General features: G+C 37.4%; 2 protein-coding genes across 2 annotated transcripts in view; both read left to right on the forward strand.

The window, feature by feature from the left end:
* Nucleotides 1-383: 383 nt before the first annotated feature.
* On the forward strand, nucleotides 384-1,477 carry LOC121371967 (histone H1-delta-like). Its single transcript, XM_041498196.1, has one exon. It carries the CDS (start codon nucleotides 462-464, stop codon nucleotides 1,008-1,010), a length of 549 nt encoding a protein of 182 aa, XP_041354130.1. The 5' UTR covers nucleotides 384-461; the 3' UTR covers nucleotides 1,011-1,477.
* Nucleotides 1,478-4,332: 2,855 nt separating this feature from the next.
* The window catches only part of LOC121369658 (vacuolar protein sorting-associated protein 13A-like), a 184,805-nt gene continuing 169,107 nt past the window's right edge, over nucleotides 4,333-20,030 (forward strand). The window contains exons 1-3 of the mRNA XM_041494703.1: nucleotides 4,333-4,397; nucleotides 12,553-12,678; nucleotides 13,695-13,738. Coding sequence (XP_041350637.1) covers nucleotides 12,585-12,678; nucleotides 13,695-13,738 — 138 coding nt within the window. The 5' untranslated portion in view covers nucleotides 4,333-4,397; nucleotides 12,553-12,584. The remainder of the gene's footprint in view (nucleotides 4,398-12,552; nucleotides 12,679-13,694; nucleotides 13,739-20,030) is intronic.

Raw genomic sequence — 20,030 nt, forward strand, 5'->3', positions numbered from 1 at the left:
TTGTAGTCGAAGAATGGATATTCGTGGAATATTATACTGTATAATTAGTCCAGTTACCGCGTAAGATTAATTTGTAATAGCTAAATTATTTCCACCACTACGCTTTAGAAATTGCACACTTCGTTGGAAAAATAGCTAAATCTTTTAAATGACGTGCAATTCATGTCTGCTTTTTTGCAAATATAAACCTTAATATGTCTTCTAACTGTTGATCAAAGTATGGTTTTATGGAAAATCAGAAAAGTTGAACAAAATACGCAATTTAGTTGGTAGGAAACACAAAATGTTCCACCGAACGGCGAAAACAGTCTTTCTCGACCAGCCGATATTGGTTGTCTTCACTAACGTCCGCGTGTTCGCTATAAAATATGAAGCCACTCGGCGAAGCCAACACACGCTCAACCGTACGAAATCACTGTTGCAAAATTTTTACGGAAGAAAAAAAAAAAAAAATCTCAAAAATGTCTGACGCCGCAGCAGCACCAGCCGCCGCAACCCAGAAAGTTAAGACACCAAAGAAGAAGAGTTCAAAACCGAAGACCCCGGCGAACCACCCGAAATACAGCCAGATGGTGAAGGCGGCGGTTGTTGCACTCAAGGAGAGGGGCGGCTCGTCCCGACAGGCCATCTTGCACTACATCATGAAGAACTATAAAGTTGCAGATGAGAAGACTGTCAACCAGCACTTGAAGATGGCTCTGCGAGCGGGAGTGAAGAACAACAGTTTAAAACAGGCGAAGGGAACCGGCGCCTCCGGGTCCTTCAGGCTGGGGGAGGCCAAGGCAGCCAAGACAAAGAAACCGGCGGTAAAGAAGGCGAAGAAACCCAAGGCGGCCAAACCCAAGAAGGCGAAGAAACCCAAATCGCCAAAGAAGGCCAAGGCTGTGAAGCCGAAGAAGCCCAAAGCAGCAAAGAAGTCTCCAAAGAAGGCAGCTAAACCAAAAGCGACGAAGGCAGCAAAACCCAAGGCCAAGAAAGCCAAGACCCCAAAGAAGGCCGCCAAGAAGTGAATTCCTGTTTAAGTGAAAGGACACTGTGCTAGTATTGACTTGTATGTATATAGTGTACATTTATAAATAATAACATCTTTAGTTCTACACTGGAAAGTGTTTGGTGGAAAACAGGAAAAAAAAAACCTGGTATGTTTGGACGATCACAAGTGAAACGATTCTCATTAAGACCCAGCAATTGTTTTTGTTATGTTTGTTTTTGCACTTTTCACTGAACAGTTGTGTTTTTAAGTTGACAGTGTTCCTGGACTTGAAACAATTTTTTGTTTTGTTTTATTCCAAATGCAGTTTCCAGATGAACTTGTCATAGATCGACTTGAACACCGAATTCATGAACATTGGACTTGTTGCTTCATACTAAGTGCTTCATTGAACTATTTATTTGTATGCTGGTCATGCGAATCATGTCATTCATTTGGTCCAGTTTTGGACTAGTCATTGTCATTAAATATCCATTTCATTACCTACTTTAGTGTCTGATTTGTCTTTCGTGTAGTTGCATGCTTGTTATTAGTAATAGGTATACATGTATACATGGGTATAGAGAAACTAGAAATGTTATTTTAGATGTGGCATATTTATTTGAAAATTATTTTATGACCATTACTAAATGCCATTATGGGCAGAGTGAGCACTGTGTATAAGAGTGATGAGAAAATGTAATTTTTATTTCTTGGGGTTCTAAAATTTTATCATGTGGAGGCGAAAGGCATCGCATTTTATGATTTAAAAGAAGCAAAAGGCATACTCGTATTGGGCAATTCCATTTTACTGGATAATATTACAAATTTGCTTCACGTATGCAAGCTACTTTCAGCATCAAAAAACAGATTGATTTCGTGTATCGTTGACTTCAAACCGGTCAACTTTTATTTGGGAGTCCTTTGATCCTGCTCTGTTGAAATCCCCGAGATTTGAACCGGGTGGGGTCGAAGGACCCTGATCATCTTAATGGTCCATGACTACGACTCCCTTTCAGAGATGAACACATTGGAAAAGGGAAAGGAGCGGGAGTTTCACTTTTTTTTTTGCCACCCGTCGTTTTCTATCCATCTGTCTGTTTCTTCCCATGTCCGCTATTCTTTCTTTGCCCCTCCCCCCCATTTCTATCTGTTTCTCCACATGTCCACTATCGACGATCACTCACTTAAAGTAATCTGTCTTGAGGTTTTTAGTAAGTGGTTGTAACATCGGAGTGTAATTCTGTAACGTTGATAAACAAGATTACTGGCCTTATAAAAAGGTGAAATTAATTACTTGAAAAATGGGACTTGGGACTGCGTAAACGGTGCCTGATCAACACGGTATCATGCTGCTGAATTGTATGAATGGCTATCAAGTCTCACGGTCTCTAATTTTGACAATGACGTAATTGGGTAAACTTGTTTTACGGTATTGACAAGTATTTGTTAATTAGCCTGTGTATTGCCCCTACAAGTATTGTGACCAGACTGAATACAATACACAATAAATGTGTCTGGACTACATTCAGGAGAGTGAAAAGTTCACTTCTAAAAATACCAACTGGGGTGGGGAGATCACACATTTAAAAAATAAATTGTGCTAAAGGAAAAAGCCTGGATGGAATCGTACCCCAAACAATTATTAGGTGTCCTAGAACGTTATTGATTTCTAAACCATAAATGTAATTTGAGTTAAGGTAATTTATTTTCAAAACAAACGTATAAAGTTATTTTTTTTAGATAAAACTTAAAAGAATGGACAAAAACGTGATATTAATACTGCCTTATTTTTGCCTTACAAACCAGTTACATGTAAAACGATGTTGAAAATAACTCTTTCCGTCCTAACGGTCAGTTATTGACAAGCATTACTTCCCTTGGTTTTCTCAAGGTAACTGCAATCTGTAGGTGTTGGACTGTCTTTTGGATCTATTAGTTTGTTGGGGCGGGATATAGCTCAGTCGGCTGAGTGCTTACACCACAGGATCGAACCACCTCGGTGGATCTATTCAACTGATTGGGGTTTTCTCGTTCCAACCAGTGCACCACAACTGGTTAAAGGCCGTGGTATGTGCATATAAAAGATCTCTTGCTGCATTAGAAAAAATGTAGCGGGTTTCGTCTGATGACTACGTGTGAGAATTACCAAATAGTTTACATCCAATAGCCGATGATTAATTAATCAATGTGCTGTAGTGGTGTCGTTAAACAAAACAAACTTCACTGACTTTCTGTTCATTGTAATAATTAACAAACCAAAAACAACACATTCCTTCATTCATTCCCGCTCTGTCTGTTTCTCTCTCCCTCTGCCTTTTTAAGATACAAAATTAAAAATTCAATTGTGTGTTCATGTAATATTAAAAAAAAACCCAAAACAAACAACACAACCAAAACCGGTTACATACAAACAAGGGTTAGTTCATATCTCACTAGAACATTTTAATGACAACACAAATAACGTCAAAAAATTTAAAATAATAATGTCATTGAATTTAAATATTCAGTTACCCGTTTCCACATTGTTTTTAACAATATTATTGTGTAGTACACAAGATATCAACCAAGCTATCATAACATACCAAAATATGTCCTTTGCGAAGGGGAAGTTGGTTATATACTGGTTATGCTCGTTATATAATATTATGCTGGATTATCATAACATTTGTAATAAAATAACTATATGAATAAATGCATAATTATATATAGGCCTATATTAGCAGAGGCGGATCGGGGGGGGGGGGGGGGCAGAGGCCCGCCCCCCCCATAATATTGCGAGTTATAATTTTATTATCTATTATTTTTTTTTTACGATCCCCCTTCAAACCTCCCCCAAAGATCCCTTGGCATTCCGCCTCATGTCATTGCCCCCCCCCCCCCCCCCCACACACCAATGTTTTTTCTGGATCCAACTGTTTGTGCCTCACCCCACGGTCAGTCAAACGCGGACAGAGATTTTAGCGAGTCTCTAGACTGTGGAAAGCGAAGTTTATAGGTGGTATAGTCGTGCTCTCCCGAAATGTATATATAATACAAAAATTTGCTTGAACAGTGGGGTTTCGACCCCCAAAATCCTCACAATGCATACGCGCCTGTTAGCCTTTATCAGTTTATGCAAAAAATGTGATCCCCCACATCACATTATTGTTCTCACAGTGGCCTAATGCACTAGCATAGGCTGTGGACGAGAACACGTTTTATGATATCTTTTCTTTGTTTTGCGAACAAAGACGACTTTTAAAAAGAAAAAATAATAAGAATATATATTGGGCATAAGCCTATATTTCTTCGATGTCGACAGTTTCCTAGAAATACGGATTCGAGTACTTCCGCACATGTCACGTGACACTTGCTGATGGCGTCAACATAAATAATGTGGACTACGGTGCACAGCGTAGCAGGTTTTCTTGATTCGAAACAAATGGTAAGTCGATATATTTTAAAACACTGCACTTTCGACAACTATTTCTCACTTCCACATGGTAGTATTGTCAAACAGGATCGACACATTATAGAGAAGAAACACGGCTACAGTGTATCTTAGTCATTTGACTTCAATCGCTTTCATTTTCATTGCACATGTAATATATTAAGTATTCATACAGCAGCAGTGGTACTAATTCCGTAACAACCTTTCAGTTTTTAGCATGCAATTAAGCATGCATAAAGCAATATGTGCATGCATTATTCACGTTGCTGTATTCGCAGAAATTGCAAGGTTTCTTGATTGAACTTAAAAATAATGGCATGATTCCCATGAACTGGCATTATTGGAGTCTTTTTATTGATTAGTTACTAGCAGTCTTTGAATGGGTCGTGTAAATTCAATTGATTAGGCTGTGCACTTTTTTTAATATACAGCTGTATTTTCTTACCATATGTGAGCTGATAATTCAAAACACGATTTAAGAAAATTTAATTTTTATGCAGAGAAATGATTATCTTTGTAAAAGGGGCAGTATTTATTTTGAAGCATGTTTCTGGAATTCTCGTAGAGTCCGTGAAACCACAGTAAGATAAATGTATTGTACTAGTTCAGCCAGCTGATAACTTCCGAATAGCTGTCAGTCATAGCTGAAAAATATTCATTATTGGAGTCGGGCAGTGATAAATGTAGGATTTTTATGGGCTATATATTTATTGTTACTGACAGGAAACAGAAGTTTATTTAGTTATTGCAGGATAATATATATTTTTTAATGTGTTGACTGGCTACTAAATGATGAGCCATGTAATGTAGCAAGGGCTAAATAATATGTAGGCATGACAAAAGCATTGGTGGGGCTGACTGATCAAGGGTGCAAAGCAAAGTTTCTAGGAGGTTCGAGGGGTACGCTCCTCTGCAAAATTTTGAAAACTAGATGTCCTGAAATACTATTTCCTGCATTCTACAAGTAAAATTAATCTATGCCTTAAGATTTACTACCATACTGATATACACAGTCTCCTTAAGGGCATAGTTGGAGGGGGGGGGGGGGAGTCAGGGAATTGGTGAGTTCGGACAAACCTTCTGCACCCCACAGAGGCTGAAATAATATTTAAGCTATTCATGTAAGTGTCCAGGGCAAATGTACACAAAAGAGTCTGCTAGGTGCATATTCCCCCCCCCCCCCCACACACAGGTCCAGACAACAACACTACACTATACCCTTGTCTGTTATATATAAGTATTGTAACTGATGTTTATTTATTTGATTGAATATTTCATGTATTACATTATTAATTTTGTGGGGTGGGACGTAGCCTAGTGGTAATAGTGCTTGCTCAATGCGCAGTCGGTCTGAGATCGATCCCCATCGACCCATTGGGCTATTTCTCATTCCAACGAGTACACCACAACTGGTATATCAAGGCCGTGGTATGTGCTATCCTGTTTGTGGGATGTGCATATAAAAGAACCCTTGCTGCTAATCGAAAAGAGTAACCCATGAAATGGCGACAGCAAGTTTCCTCACTCAATATCTGTGTGGTCCTTAACGATATGTCTGATGCCATATAACCGTAAATAAAATGTGTTGAGTGCGTTGTTAAATAAAACATTTCTTTCTTTCTTTGTTAATTTTGTCTTGAATATTTGACATAGCCAATATCCATGTATGGTTCCTAATGCAGCCAGTGATCTTTTATATGCACTTTCCCACTGACAGGAAAGCTCATACCACGGCCTTTGACCAATTGTGGTGCACTGGTTGGAACGAAAAAAGTCCTAATCAGTTGAATGGATCCACTGAGGTGGTTTGATCCTGCGACACAAGCACCTCGGGCGAGAGCTCAACCAACTTAGCTGAATTGTGACCCCTTTCCCATTGATTGATAGGCAGGCAAGTTATCTGTGCATAGAATGGATCAATGAAATCACTTTATGTTGCTCAAGGTGTAGGTGGGTTTTTGTTTGGACTAGTTAAATAGAACTTAAAGGAGTGCTTGCCTGGGGAACAAACCTCCATCAGGGCTTCTAGAATTTTATAAAAATCCACTAGCCATGGGATCAGTGATTTTAAAAATGTACTAGCCATGATTAAAAATGTACTAGCCCTTCTTTAAATAAGACATTTTTTACTAATAGTAATAATCAGATATGTTACCTAAAAAGGGAGATTGAGCTTAAAAATCCTTAAATTGGGGTAGAAAGATGGAGCAAGATATTCATATTTACAAAATATGTAAATGCAGCATTTGACAAGGTTTTTTTCCCACTAACAATCAGGCTAGTTATAGTAATTATTTACTAGCCCAACACTGAATATCACTAGCCATGGGAGTGGGGCTACCATAATCTAGAATCCCTGCCTCCAAAGTGGACCCATTAGGTTTTTTCCTGTTCCAGCTATTACTTTACGACTGGTATATCAAAGATTGTGGTATGTGCTATTTTTTTCTGGGGGAAAGTTCATAAAAAGGATCCATTGCTACTAATTGAAAATTGTAGTTTTTTTATGAAGACAACAAACCCCTTGCTTATACAGACACAGATATCCTAACAAGAAAACAGGTCTCGTCCTGAACATTACCGCCAATTGTTAATTTTTACTTTAAAAATGGCCACAAAATTTAGACTTTGGCTAATAAAATATTCCTCAAATTAGCCACATTTTAATGATTTTCAAGGAAATACTCTACATTTATGAAAATTGGCTAAACCACAATTTGTTCCAGTGTGAGCTTTGAGAAACTATCTTTAAAAGATAATCTTAGTCATTAAAAAGGCTTAGTGTGTCTCAAGCATATTACAGTAGCAGCAAGCTCAGGATAATCCTTTTAAATACAATGTACATGTAATTTTAAATTTACATTGACCAGAGCAGTCTAATTTATTAGCATTAAAAATATAGGACCATCTAGAAACAATGTATGGTACATCTATAGTCCATCCCATCCTCCTACACAAATAATTTTTATAAATAATTTTACTTTATTTTGGCATAAAGTGTTTTGGAAATAACCAAAAAATACTTCTTTTTTTTGCAATTTAGAACACAGTCGGCTTAGAAATAAATAAGTTGTAGTAAATTACATACTATTAAAAAAAGCCTTGCCTGTGGGATCGGATATAGTTAAAACTTTCACTTTCTTGCTTTGAATATATAGAAGATACTGCCCGAGTATCTTGTGATATCATAATTTATCAGCATGAGTATGAAATCTGAGGCTTGCCGAGGATTTTTATACTTTTATCAACAAGTGCTGATAAATTATGATATCACAAGACACGAGGGGGGGGTATTCTTTTTATCATCCATTATCATTCTTTCAGACTTGTTAACTACCAGAATGACAGTGGCGTGACATCACTAATGATAGGTTTAGTACTGAAACATATACAGTGACGTAATAAAAGAAGCAATATATTCTAGGAGAATATCGCAGGAGATATCAGAAATTATAGTGCATGATAAAAAGTAAAATGTACTTGGTTGTCTTTAGAAGCACAAGGCAGTTTTCTGATGTAACCATTTGGGCTCAAACTTAATGGCTACACCCAACTTAATAGCTATACCAAACTTAATGGCTACACCGACAGACATTGCCATAGTTACAATATGAATTGCCATAGGTCAGGGGCTTTACCAATGGGAATTCTTTGCTGCTGAACAAATATCGCTGTCAGTTCAAGAGATAATTTTAGATGTTAATTTTGTATTTGTTACAGAATTTGCTGGTTTAACAATTGCTGTAGGCAGGCTAAAAACCTTTTAAAATTGCTGTAGGCAGGCTAAAAACCTTTTAAAATTGCTGTAGGCAGGCAGAAAAACTTTCTAAATTGTTGTAGGCAGGCAAAAACCTTTCAAAATTGATGTAGGCTGGCATAAAAACTTTCTAAATTGTTGTAGGCAGGCAAAAAAACTTTCAAAATTGATGTAGGCTGGCAAAAAAACTTTCAGAACGATTGTAGGCAGGCAAAAAATCGTTCAAAATTGCTGTGGGCAGGTGAAAAACCTTTCAAAATTGCTGTAGGCAGGCAAAAAACCTTTCAAAATTGATGTAGGCTGGCAAAAAAACCTTTCAAAATGATTGTAGACAGGCAAAAAATCTTTAAAAATTGCTGTGGGCAGGTGAAAAACCTTTCAAAATTGCTGTAGGCAAGCTAAAAACCTTTCAAAATTGCTGTAGGTAACAGATTTTCAAAGGGACTGTTCTTAGCAAGTACTGCCATTATAAGACTTTCTAATAGTTTTGTTTTTGTTTAACGACACCACTGGAGCACATTGATTAATTAATCATCAGTTATTGGTCGATCCCTGTCGGTGGTCCCATTGGGCCCAGTGCACCAAGACTGGTGTAACAAAGGCTGTTGTATGTGCTATCCTGTCTGTGGGATGGTGCATATAAAAGATCTCTTGCTGCAAATTGAAAAGAGTAGCCCATAAAGTGACGACAGCAGGTTTTTTCTTTCAATATCTGTGTGGTCCATAACCATATGTCCAACGCTGTAAATAAAATGTGTTGAGTGCATTGTTAAATAAAACATTTATGAGAATAATTGGTAATAAAAACAACTTTGCAAAACTTTTTTTTTTTGGTCTGGTTTTAACCTTTTAAAATAACAAGAAACACATTTTGTTTTTTAGTCAGCCTAAGCTGATATTTCAAACTGGAAAATTAATTTTGTATTGGAAGGTTTTTTGTATTATTACATGTATTATTATTACTGTTCTGTAGGCAGCAATTGGTCTTGTGGGATAATCGTGTGTCACTTGTGGGATGGGCTGTCAACGTTCTGTACTTGATGACACTGGGTTTGCAGAAATAATCTGCACACAATCCGACAAGCTGATCAATTGGTCTTTAAATATTGAAATCATCTTTTTTCAGTAATTAATGTATTTAATAGTTTTACAGGCTGGTAAAACAAATATTTGCAGTGTTGCTGGTCGGGGTGCATAGGTTTTATGATAATGAGGATTATAATTTGACACACTGATTTAATATTAAATATTAAATCACAGGGTTTGAACTTAAGAACTTGTCTCCCACGACAATGTTAAAACAAAATTGCAGCTAGTGAAATGAACCACCGACGGTAATTTAAATTGTCCATGGCAATTGAAAAAAAGAGAAGACTTTTGCAGCAAAACAATAATACGGAAAGGTTATTTTACTGTATGTAAAAATATTTTAAATGTACTGGCAACTAATGTACATCAGATGAAAACATTCTGCCATTATTTGGGAGCACAAAGGTGCCGTCGGTGATTCTCCTGGCCTATGGCAATTTATATCTCAACGATGGCAATTGCTGTTGGTGCTGTTGTTAAGTTCGAGCCCTGAATCATCATTTTATTAAATAATGTATTTAATAGTTCTACAAGGTGGTACAAAATAATTATAGTGTGAAGGGTAGGGGAGCTTATGTTTTAAAATGATAAAGATGATGAACTTGTATATAGTGGAGGTTTAAAGGGACACACCCTAGTTACGGCTAGTTGTTAACCATTACGGCGTTGTTTTTCGCTATTAAACCCATTTTTTCACAAATAAAATTGCACTTTACTTACCATTTATTATTTAGAATATACATTTCCATTCACCTGAAGTGTTTTTTGGTAATCCTGGTAATCCTGGTGTTTGTAATACCACAAAATGCATTTTTCGTATTTCTGAAAAACGGGTGCACGTTTGAGAAAAAACCATTGAGCAGACAAGGTCTAATCTATTTTTAGACGGGATATTTCCATTTCAATGTCACAGATGTTGGTATACCATGTGACCGTTATCATGGTTCGGTTTGTTTTCTCGTGCACGGTTCGCGCAATCAACATCCGATTTGTTGTTGTTCATTTGTGAGATTTTTCTTCACAGTTCGTGAACATTTTTAGTAACAATAAAGTTCAGACAAGTAAGTATCTCAATACAAAATGTTACAAACCCTTAAAACCAATAATTTTGCTAAGTCCTACGATATCTGGAGAGGGGATACAACCAGGACAGAACAGTTGGAACATGTCCAGGAAAGGTGAAAAGAACGCACCCCAAGTCTGTGAAATTTGTCGTGACATAGGCATTGTTGTGCTTCGAGCGACATCTACCGATGACATCAGAATACAAACTTTCAAAATTATTTCAAGCAATTGGGACATGGGGATTCCCATGGTATTTATCGATATAAAACCAGCTTTTTCACTCCATTTGATAAAAACGTGATCTAAGTGTGTTACAGGTTTGTAGATTAACCAAATTATAATTTATTTTCGCTGGATGGAACTAGGGTGTGCGGCTTTAAAGGGACGTTCCCTTGTTTTTAAACACTAGGACATATTTTTCACTATATTAAAGCCATTTTTGATAATTGAAATAACATTATTCATATTTTATTGTTTAGATTATCCATTTCCATATATCAAAGTGTTTATGATCATCCTGGTATTTGTAATGCCACAAAGTGCATGTAACTCTGAGAAGTAACAGTTATGGAGACGAGGTCTAGTTTATTTTACAGTGTATTCCCCGATTTCTATGTCACAGACTCTTGTTTCACTCTGTTTATCCAGATGTGTTACAGTAGATTAACTGAGTGATTTTATTTATGTGCTTATATCCAAACTTGGTTCAGACACTGCAGATCGAATAACCAAACCTAGTGTCTGTTTTCAAGGGTAGAAACTAGAGTCTGCGACCTTAAAGGTGTATGCTTCAGTTTTATGGATATTTAGGGGTTTATACTACATTGCAAAGTAATGTTTAATGTTCTATGTTTGTAAAATATTATCTCCTGTATTTGAATAATAGGCAAGTGATGTGTACCTAAAGAGGGCCCCTTTAACTTAGAAATTGATCTGCAGCTTAATTAAGCATAAAAGGCAACACATAAATTGTCTTTGTGTAAACATTCCACTCTAGCTCACTGAGACATCCCCAGGAGACTTACATGAGTCCACTCATCTGTTTATTCACTTAGCTATCTGTCTATTTCACCATTTGCCAACCAGCCAACCTGCCTGCCTGCCTGCCTGCCTGCCTGCCTGCCTGCCTGCCTGCCTGCCTGCCTGCCTGCCTGCCTGCCTGCCTGCCTGCCTGCCAGCCTGCCATCCATCCATCCATCCATTACATATATCCATCCATCCAACCATTATATTCATCCATCCATCCTTCCATCCTTCCATCCATCCATCCATCCATCCATCCATCCATCCATCCATCCATTCATTCATTCATTCATCCATCCATCCATCCATCCATCCATCCATCCATCCATCCATCCATCCCATCCATCCCATCCATCCCATCCCATCCATCCATCCATCCATGCATCCCATCTATCCATATCCAAGCTGTCTTATAATATTTTAAAAATATATCTGATAATATACATCCCCAGTATATTCTTAAAGTATGAGCTGGCCTCAGAGTATTAATAGCTGGACTAAAACTTGTACAGACCATAAACACACTGGCAATACTGGCCTCCTGTGGCAGCTTTGTTACTATTATTATTGATGTTCAGATGCACATTGTGTGGGACTAAACACTGAGATGAAAGCACTGCTAGCTGCTGGTAGTCTAGTTGATTGACTCCACGCTCCGGGCAGCTCTCAATTTCAGCCCATTTAATTTGCTCAGCAGTCTTAACTACCCGGTACCTGTGGCTTCTCTGTCATTCATTAAAACATGCAACCAAAAGACAGAGAGATGGACAAACAGATAGACAGACAGACACAAGACAAGACAGACTATTTAAATCCATCCATCCATCCATCAGTCTGTGTATGCATGCATGCACACATGCACACATGTATGCATGCACACTCGTGCATTCATATACATACAAAAAACCTATGCATGCATGCACAAATGCACATTCTTGCATACATATAACTGATATACACTTGTAAATAACATGTGTATATATTAAATAACACACAACAAAAACATGAATATACACACACTCAGGGAAATTAAGACACATTTTACTGAAGGATTTAAAAACCCTCAGTTATAAAAAAAATCAAAATATTGTTATCTTTATAAATATTGTTATCTTTATTTTTGCACACCCATTTATGAAGATGAAGTTAGTAACTTCCTGAAATATGTCATATTTATTTACCATATTAATGCTATTATATGTTGTGGTTTTGCAGGTAGCTGGGATGAATAGGCAGACAAACTGACCATGTTTGAGAAGCTGGTAACGAGGGTGATCAACAACTACTTTGGAAAATACATCCAGAATCTTGACTCCAGCAACCTTTACATCAGCTTGCTTGGTCAGTGTGTTAAGTGTTTTTACAGCTTGTACTTAAACAATAATTAGGAGGTTACAGTTTTCAGTGGTAACACATACATATATTGTAACATGACAAAGTTGTAAGATAATGAATCAGACACTCCTGCCCTGGAACCAATGACTGGCGAAGTCAGAGACTAGATCCGGGGTTGGCGTGCCTGAACCTTTAAGGGTATGGGCACGTTAATAGAGTTCCCAAATTCACAAAGATGAATCAGGAATCCTCAACCCTGGCATCAGGGCTCAAACTTAATGACAGCATCGATAGCCATTGCTGTTGTTAATATATAAATTGCCATAGGTAGAGAGCATCACAAAACAAAGACAAAATGTATACACCTGGTGTATGTTATCTGCCAATATTTAACATTTGTGCATTTGAAATATGTCTACATACAGCAAAATAACTTTCAGTCATGTGTATTTGCTGAAAATGTCACTTTAAAAAAATTTGCCATAGGAATATTTTTTCAAACATTATTGGAATGTACAAAAATGCCAAGCTGAGAACAAGAGATGGTGAAATCTCATAGCTGTGACATATCACTTTGTGATTCAATAAAATAAAATTGTTTTGAACCTAATGTACTGGCATTAAAACTAAAACATTGGATATGACATCATGCATGAAGATCTTATCTTTAACTGGGGAAAGATTGCAAAATCTTGTCCCACTTTTCTCTATCCATATGGTTATAAAACTGTGTTCCTGTGACAGAAATAACTTCATTTGTGTGCCAGGGATAACTCAATAATGTAATGAGCTAATGTGAAAGTGAGAATAGCGGCACAAATAGTTAGGATAAGTTCACCAAACATTTTGTTGATTGATACACTATTTTTGTTTTGGGATTTCAAAAGTACAATTTAATTCAGGTTGAGACCACCATATAGAATTTTTTATCCACCTCTAAAATTCCACACCCTTTAAATCCTTTTATTGGAATTTATAATTTTGACATAATTTCTAAATCTTTATCTTATTTATTTTTACAGGAAATGCAGAACTTACAGATCTGCAGCTTCGACCAGAAGCACTGGTAAGTATCCCCCAAAACTTTTGTTTTGTTTAACAACACCACTAGAGCACATTGATTTATGAATCATCGGCTATTGAAAGTAAAGTTTGTTTTATTTAACGATGTAACTAGAGCACATTGATTTTTTTACTTATCATCGGCTATTGGACGTCAAACATATGGTCATTCTGACACTGTTTTTTAGAGGAAACCCACTGTCGCCACAAAGGCTACTCTTTTATGACAGGCAGCAAGGGATCTTTTATTTGCGCTTCCCACAGGCAGGATAACACAAACCATGGCCTTTGTTGAACCAGTTATGGATCACTGGTTGGTGCAAGTGGTTTACACCTACCCACTGAGCCTTGCGGAGCACTCGCTCAGGGTTTGGAGCCAGTATCTGGATTAAAAATCCCATGCCTTGACTGGGATCCGAACCCAGTACCTACCAGCCTGTAGACCGATGGCCTAACCACGACGCCACCGAGGCTGGTTATATTGACTATTGAATGTCAAATGTTTGGTAATCTTGACATATAGTCTTAAGAGAGGAAATCTGCTACGTTTTTCCATTAATAGCAAGGAATCTTTTATATGCATCATACCATGACCTTTGATATACCAGTCGTGGTGCACTGGCTGAAATGAGAAATAGCCCAGTGGGTCCACTGACAGGGATCGATCCAAGACCAATTGCACACCAAGCACTGGGTTATATCCCGCCCCAAGGCTGTAACTAATTGGCCTTCAATCAAGTTTTCTCAGACAAAAATTAGTTCCCCCTGATGCCTTGGTCTTTAGCCTCTGCTGTTTGTTGGATACAGATGCCTTTTATCACATTACCAATGATAATTTTACTATTTCTTATGTATACAACATCGAAGGAAGGAAATATTTTATTCAAAGATACACTCAACACATTTTATTTACGGTTATATGGTGTCGGACATATGGTTAAGGACAACACAGATATTGAGAGAGGAAACCTGCTGTTGCCACTTCACGGACTACTCTTTTCGATTAGCAGCAAGGGATCTTTTATATGCGCCATCCCACAGACAGGATAGTGCATACCACGGCCTTTGTTACACCAGTTGTGGAGCACTGACTGGAACGAGAAATTTCCCAATGGAACCACCGATGGGGATCGATCCTAAACCAACCGCGCATCAAGCGAACGCTTTTACCACTGTCCCACCCGCTATACAACATCGAATGTATTGGAAGGGCACAGTGAAAAACCAGATGACGCACCACAGCATCTTCCTTGCCATCGACAATGAGACAAGATGAGTTTGTTTTTGTTTAATGACACCACTAGAGCACCTTGATGTATTAATCATTGGCTATTGGATGTCAAACATATGGTAATTTTGACAGTCATAGAGAGGAAACACGCTACATTTTTTTCATTAGTAGCAAGGGATCTTTGATATGCACCATCCCACAGACAGGACAGCACATACCACAACCTTTGATATACTAGTTGTGGTGGACTGGAACGAGAAATAACCCAATGGGCTCACTGACGGAGATCGATCCTAGACCGACCGTGCATCAAGCGAGCACTATACCACTGGGCTATATCCCGGCCCTTGCCATCGACAGTGTCTGGTTTTCAGGGCACAGCAACAAGTAAGGAGAAACCATGGCAAAAAACCCTTGATAAATATTCTCATTAGGCTATTTCTCGTTCCAGCCAATGCACCACGACTGGTATATCAAAGGCCATGGTGAATGCTATCCTGACTGTGGGATGGTGCATTTTAAAGATCCCTTGCTGCTAAATGAAAACATGTAGCAGGTTTCCTCTTTAGAACTATATGTCAAAAATTACCAAATGTTTGACATCCAATAGCCGATGATTAATAAATCAGTGTGCTCTAGTGGTGTTGTTAAACAAAACAAACTTTAACCTTCATAAATCCCTGCAGCTTTTACTATGCACTGACACTGATTCCAGATTGGGTGAGCCTTCTACTACTGAGACTACACTCTGCCCTGGATGTTAAAAAGCATGTAAATGGACACATTATTAATTAAGTATGATTTTTCCCGAGCAACCAGCTGAGCTATAGCTTTCTCTTAGTACAATTAAATTGCCTTTATATATTAGTTCATCTAACCCTAATGGCGGAGAAGGTAAAAATACAATACACGGTATTGATTTATTATTATTGATCACCGGTAGTTGTTGAGCATGACTTCTGGTTGTAGAATTTAATCACTTCCCACGTTCAATGCAGTGTGTTTGCTGTTCTCCATTGTCTTTCACCCCTTGGGTCATTTGTTTCTTCTTATCGCGAGACTCATTGATCTTGTAACTTTATGTAGAAGGCATGCTGAGTAGTACAAATAGTGCAAACACTGCAAAAGCTGAACATATGGACAGGAAAGAAATATCTCTTTAATAACACTGTGTAGCAAATGTTGCAGTTGAGAAAATGTCCATAGGGAAAAAAAAAAAATCTTGGAAACAATAAGAAAAATGCAGTGAAGAACTAAAAACTCTCTGTCAATTTCCACGGCATTGCTGATTGCCATGGGTAATTGCTGCGGTTGCCATGGTACACTTTAATGGTTGTGTTGCATGGCAGTTAATATTCAAATGTACTAAATGATAGAATAAAATATAGCTTGAAAACGTATACAATGGACTCCTGTTTTAGCTGGGGCAGGATTTAGCTCAGTTGGTTGAGTTCTCACTTGAGGTGCTTACATCGCAGGATTGAACCACTGAGGTGGATCCATTAAGCTGATTGGGTTTTTTCTCGTTCCAACCAGTGCACCACAACTGGACAAAGGTCATGGTATGTGCTTTCCTGTGTTGGAAAGTGCATATAAAAGATCTCTTGTTGCATTAGAAAAAATGTAATGGGTTTCCTCTGATGACTATGAGTCAGAATTACCAAATGTTTGACATCCAATAGCCGATGATATAATTAATCAGTATTCTCCAGTGGTGTCGTTAAACAAAACAAACAGACAACTGTCTCAGCTGGATTCAAGGGGCACTAACAAAATGTGCCAGATTCACACCTCACTGTTAAAACAATAATGGGGGGAGTGATCAATTGCTCCCTTAATTTAGATTATTAAAGGGACAGACCCTAGTTTCAACCCGTGAAAATAATGGGCTATTTCTCATTCCAGCCAGTGCTCCACAACTGGTGTAACAAAGGCCGTGGTATGTGCTATTCTGTCTGTGGTATGGTGCATATAAAAGATCCCTTGCTGCTAATCGAAAAAGAGTAGCCCATGAAGTGGCAACAGCAGGTTTCCTCTCTCAATATCTGTGTGGTCTTTAACTATATGTCTGACGCCATATAACCGTAAATAAAATGTGTTGAGTGTGTCGTTAAATAAAACATTTCTTTCATATAAAAGATCCTTTGCTGCTAATCGGAAAGAGTAGCCCATAGCATGGTGGCAGTTGGTTTCCTTTCTTTTTATATGTGTGGTCCTTAACTATATGTCTGACACCATATAACCGTAATTATAATGTGTTGAGTGCGTCGTTAAATAAAACAATCCTTCCTTTCTTGTATTTTAAGAGAAAAATGCACAGTGCTTACTTCAAGTCATGTTATCCATTGACCATACCTTCATTAAGTTGTCTGCCATGCAAACCAGTAACCAATTTCACAAAATATCGTAAAGCCTAGTTTTGCATGTAGACTTAAATCTATGACTAAACAATTCTTATAACTGTCAACAAATATAGTTTGAAGTATATGTAAATTTTTCTTTTGTCCTTAAAATGATGTAATTTTCTGTGTTAAATGGATGCCAAACACGTAGACATATAACCAGATTAACTGCCAATCACAGATTTAAACTTAAAATGTTTTGTGAAATTGGCTCCTGCCTTTTAAAACTTCCAATTACACTTAGCCAGTAAGTGGTGTCCCATAGCAATAGATAAGTAATCTGTAAAACTGAAATGAATCATACTTTTTTTTAAAGCAATTTGCTTGTGTTTCTTTTTCTCTGAGGAGTTTCCGAAGTGCTCTTGTTTGTAATAATACTGATGCTGTCAGTAATATTTGAATTAATGTGTGAAAACCAGTCCACTGTTTTTCAACAATTGGCAACAGGAAGTTAATTTTCATGGGGACAGGAAGCTAATTTGATGTCTGCTACAACTAGATCTGGCGTCTGCTGTTCATTAGCTAAACAAACGCATCATCTTTCACGACTTCATGAATGCCATACCACTTGATAGCACAATTTCTGCTTCTGGTGATCTTATTATTCTGGAGACGTTCAGCAAATTGAAACTTGTTTTGATGCAAAACATAAAATTAAAAAAGGCTTAACACTGCTGTCTGGAGTATGTTTTAATAATTAAGTATGTAGTGTATATCTTCAAGCAGTTTTCTTTCCATGATCGATTATTAGTTCCATTTCCTTTAGATGTTGTTTAAAATCACATTCAAATGCAGTTTTAAAATAAAATTGACTTTTTGCATCTTTTGTGACATATTATCTTTTGATTTCCTTTAGAAAGTTTTTATAATCAGGTCACATTCAAATGTAGTTTTAGTGAACTTGACCTTTCACATCAACTGTGTTTGCTTCTATTACATGCTGTTTTTCATTTCCTTTGGAAGTTGTTTACAATCTAGGTCAGATTCAAATGCAGTTTTAGTAATCTTGACTTTTTGCGTCAACTTTTTCTTTTTTTTCTTTGACATGCTGTTTTTCATTTCCTTTAGATGTGTTATTTACAATTTAGGTCACATTCAAATGCAGTTTTAGTGAACTTGACATTTTGCATCAACATTGTTTTCTTTTGTGACATGAAGTCTTTTGATTTCCTTTAGATGTTGTTTATAATAAGGTCATATTCAAATGCAGTTTTAGTGAACTTGACTTTTTGCATCAACATTGTTTTCTTTTGTGACATGCTGTGTTTCATTTCCTTTAGATGTTCTCTAAAATTAGGTAACATTCAGATGCAGTTTTAGCGAACTTGACACCACGCAGTGGCATATCACTGTATAATTCCCATCATGAGCATTACATAAATATATTTTTTTCAGTTTAGTGTCGGCAGTGAGCAGGATATAGGTCAGGGGTAGAGCATTTGTCTGAGGTGTGATAGGTCACAGGATCAATGGTCCTCAGTGGATTCATGTTTTTTGTCTCACCTTTACTACAGTCCATCCCACAGGAAATGCCTTTTTTCATACTATAAAATTTACAACAAGATATTTATTTTTGAGCCGATTGATTTTATTTTTTTTATTTCCCAAACACTTTTACTTTACTTTTTACGTCAAACCAAACAGAAACTATTTACAGAAAACATTTTTATAGAATGATGGGACGGACTGTAAGTGAAAAGGCGAGATATAGGTATTACTTTTCAACATTAAAGTTCTGTGTTTCTGTAAGTCAATGTTTGCACGAGGCACGACGTCACTCAATAAGTCATGGGGTGGGATGTAGCCCAGTGGTAAAGTGTTCGCTTGATGTGCGGTCGGTCTGGGATCAATTCCAGTCGGTGGGCCCATTGGGCTATTTCTCACTCCAGCCAGTGCACCATGACTGGTACATTAAAGGCCATGGTATGTGTTATTCTGTCTATGGCATGGTAAATATAAAAGATCCCTTGCTGCTAATCAAAAAGAATAGCCCATGCTCATTGTCAACTATAGTTACTTGATGTCTAAATTATGATGATTTCAACATTTGGTCAAGAAAGAGAAAGGACACAAGTCTGTTTCCACACAAGCTACTCCTGAAAAGCAGCAAGAAATATATTTGATGTACCAGTCATGATGAATTTGTAGAGACGTAAAACAAGAAAAAAGAAAGAAATGTTCTATTTGATAATGCACTCAACACATTTTATTTACAGTTATATTGCGTCGGACATATGGTTAAGGACCACACAGATATTGAAGGAGGAAACCCGCTGTAACCACTTCATGGGCTACTCTTTTCGATTAGCAGCAAGGGATTTTTTTATATGCACCATCCCACAGACAAGGTAGTACATACCACAGTCTTTGATATACTAGCCGTGGTGCACTGGCTGGAATGAGAAATAGCCCAGTAGGCCCACCAACAGGGATCAATCCCACACCAACCACGCATCGTAAAACAAGAAAACTGCAGAATTAAATGTCTCGCCTACCATAAACATTTTCAGTGCACCTGTGATGAACATTCACAGTGTAACTATACACCAAGTTTCATTGACTTACAGAAACACAGAACTTTAATGTTGAAAAGTAATACCTATATCTCGCCTTTTCACTTACAGTCCGTCCCATCATTCTATAAAAAAAAAAACTGAACTCTT

The sequence above is a fragment of the Gigantopelta aegis genome, chromosome 4 (genome assembly GCF_016097555.1).
Source record: "Gigantopelta aegis isolate Gae_Host chromosome 4, Gae_host_genome, whole genome shotgun sequence".
Classification (NCBI taxonomy): Eukaryota; Metazoa; Mollusca; class Gastropoda; order Neomphalida; family Peltospiridae; genus Gigantopelta; species Gigantopelta aegis.

Excerpts from the sequence above, each read along its gene's own strand:
- LOC121371967 (XM_041498196.1), top strand. The coding sequence starts at position 462 with ATGTCTGACGCCGCAGCAGCACCAGCCGCCGCAACCCAGAAAGTTAAG.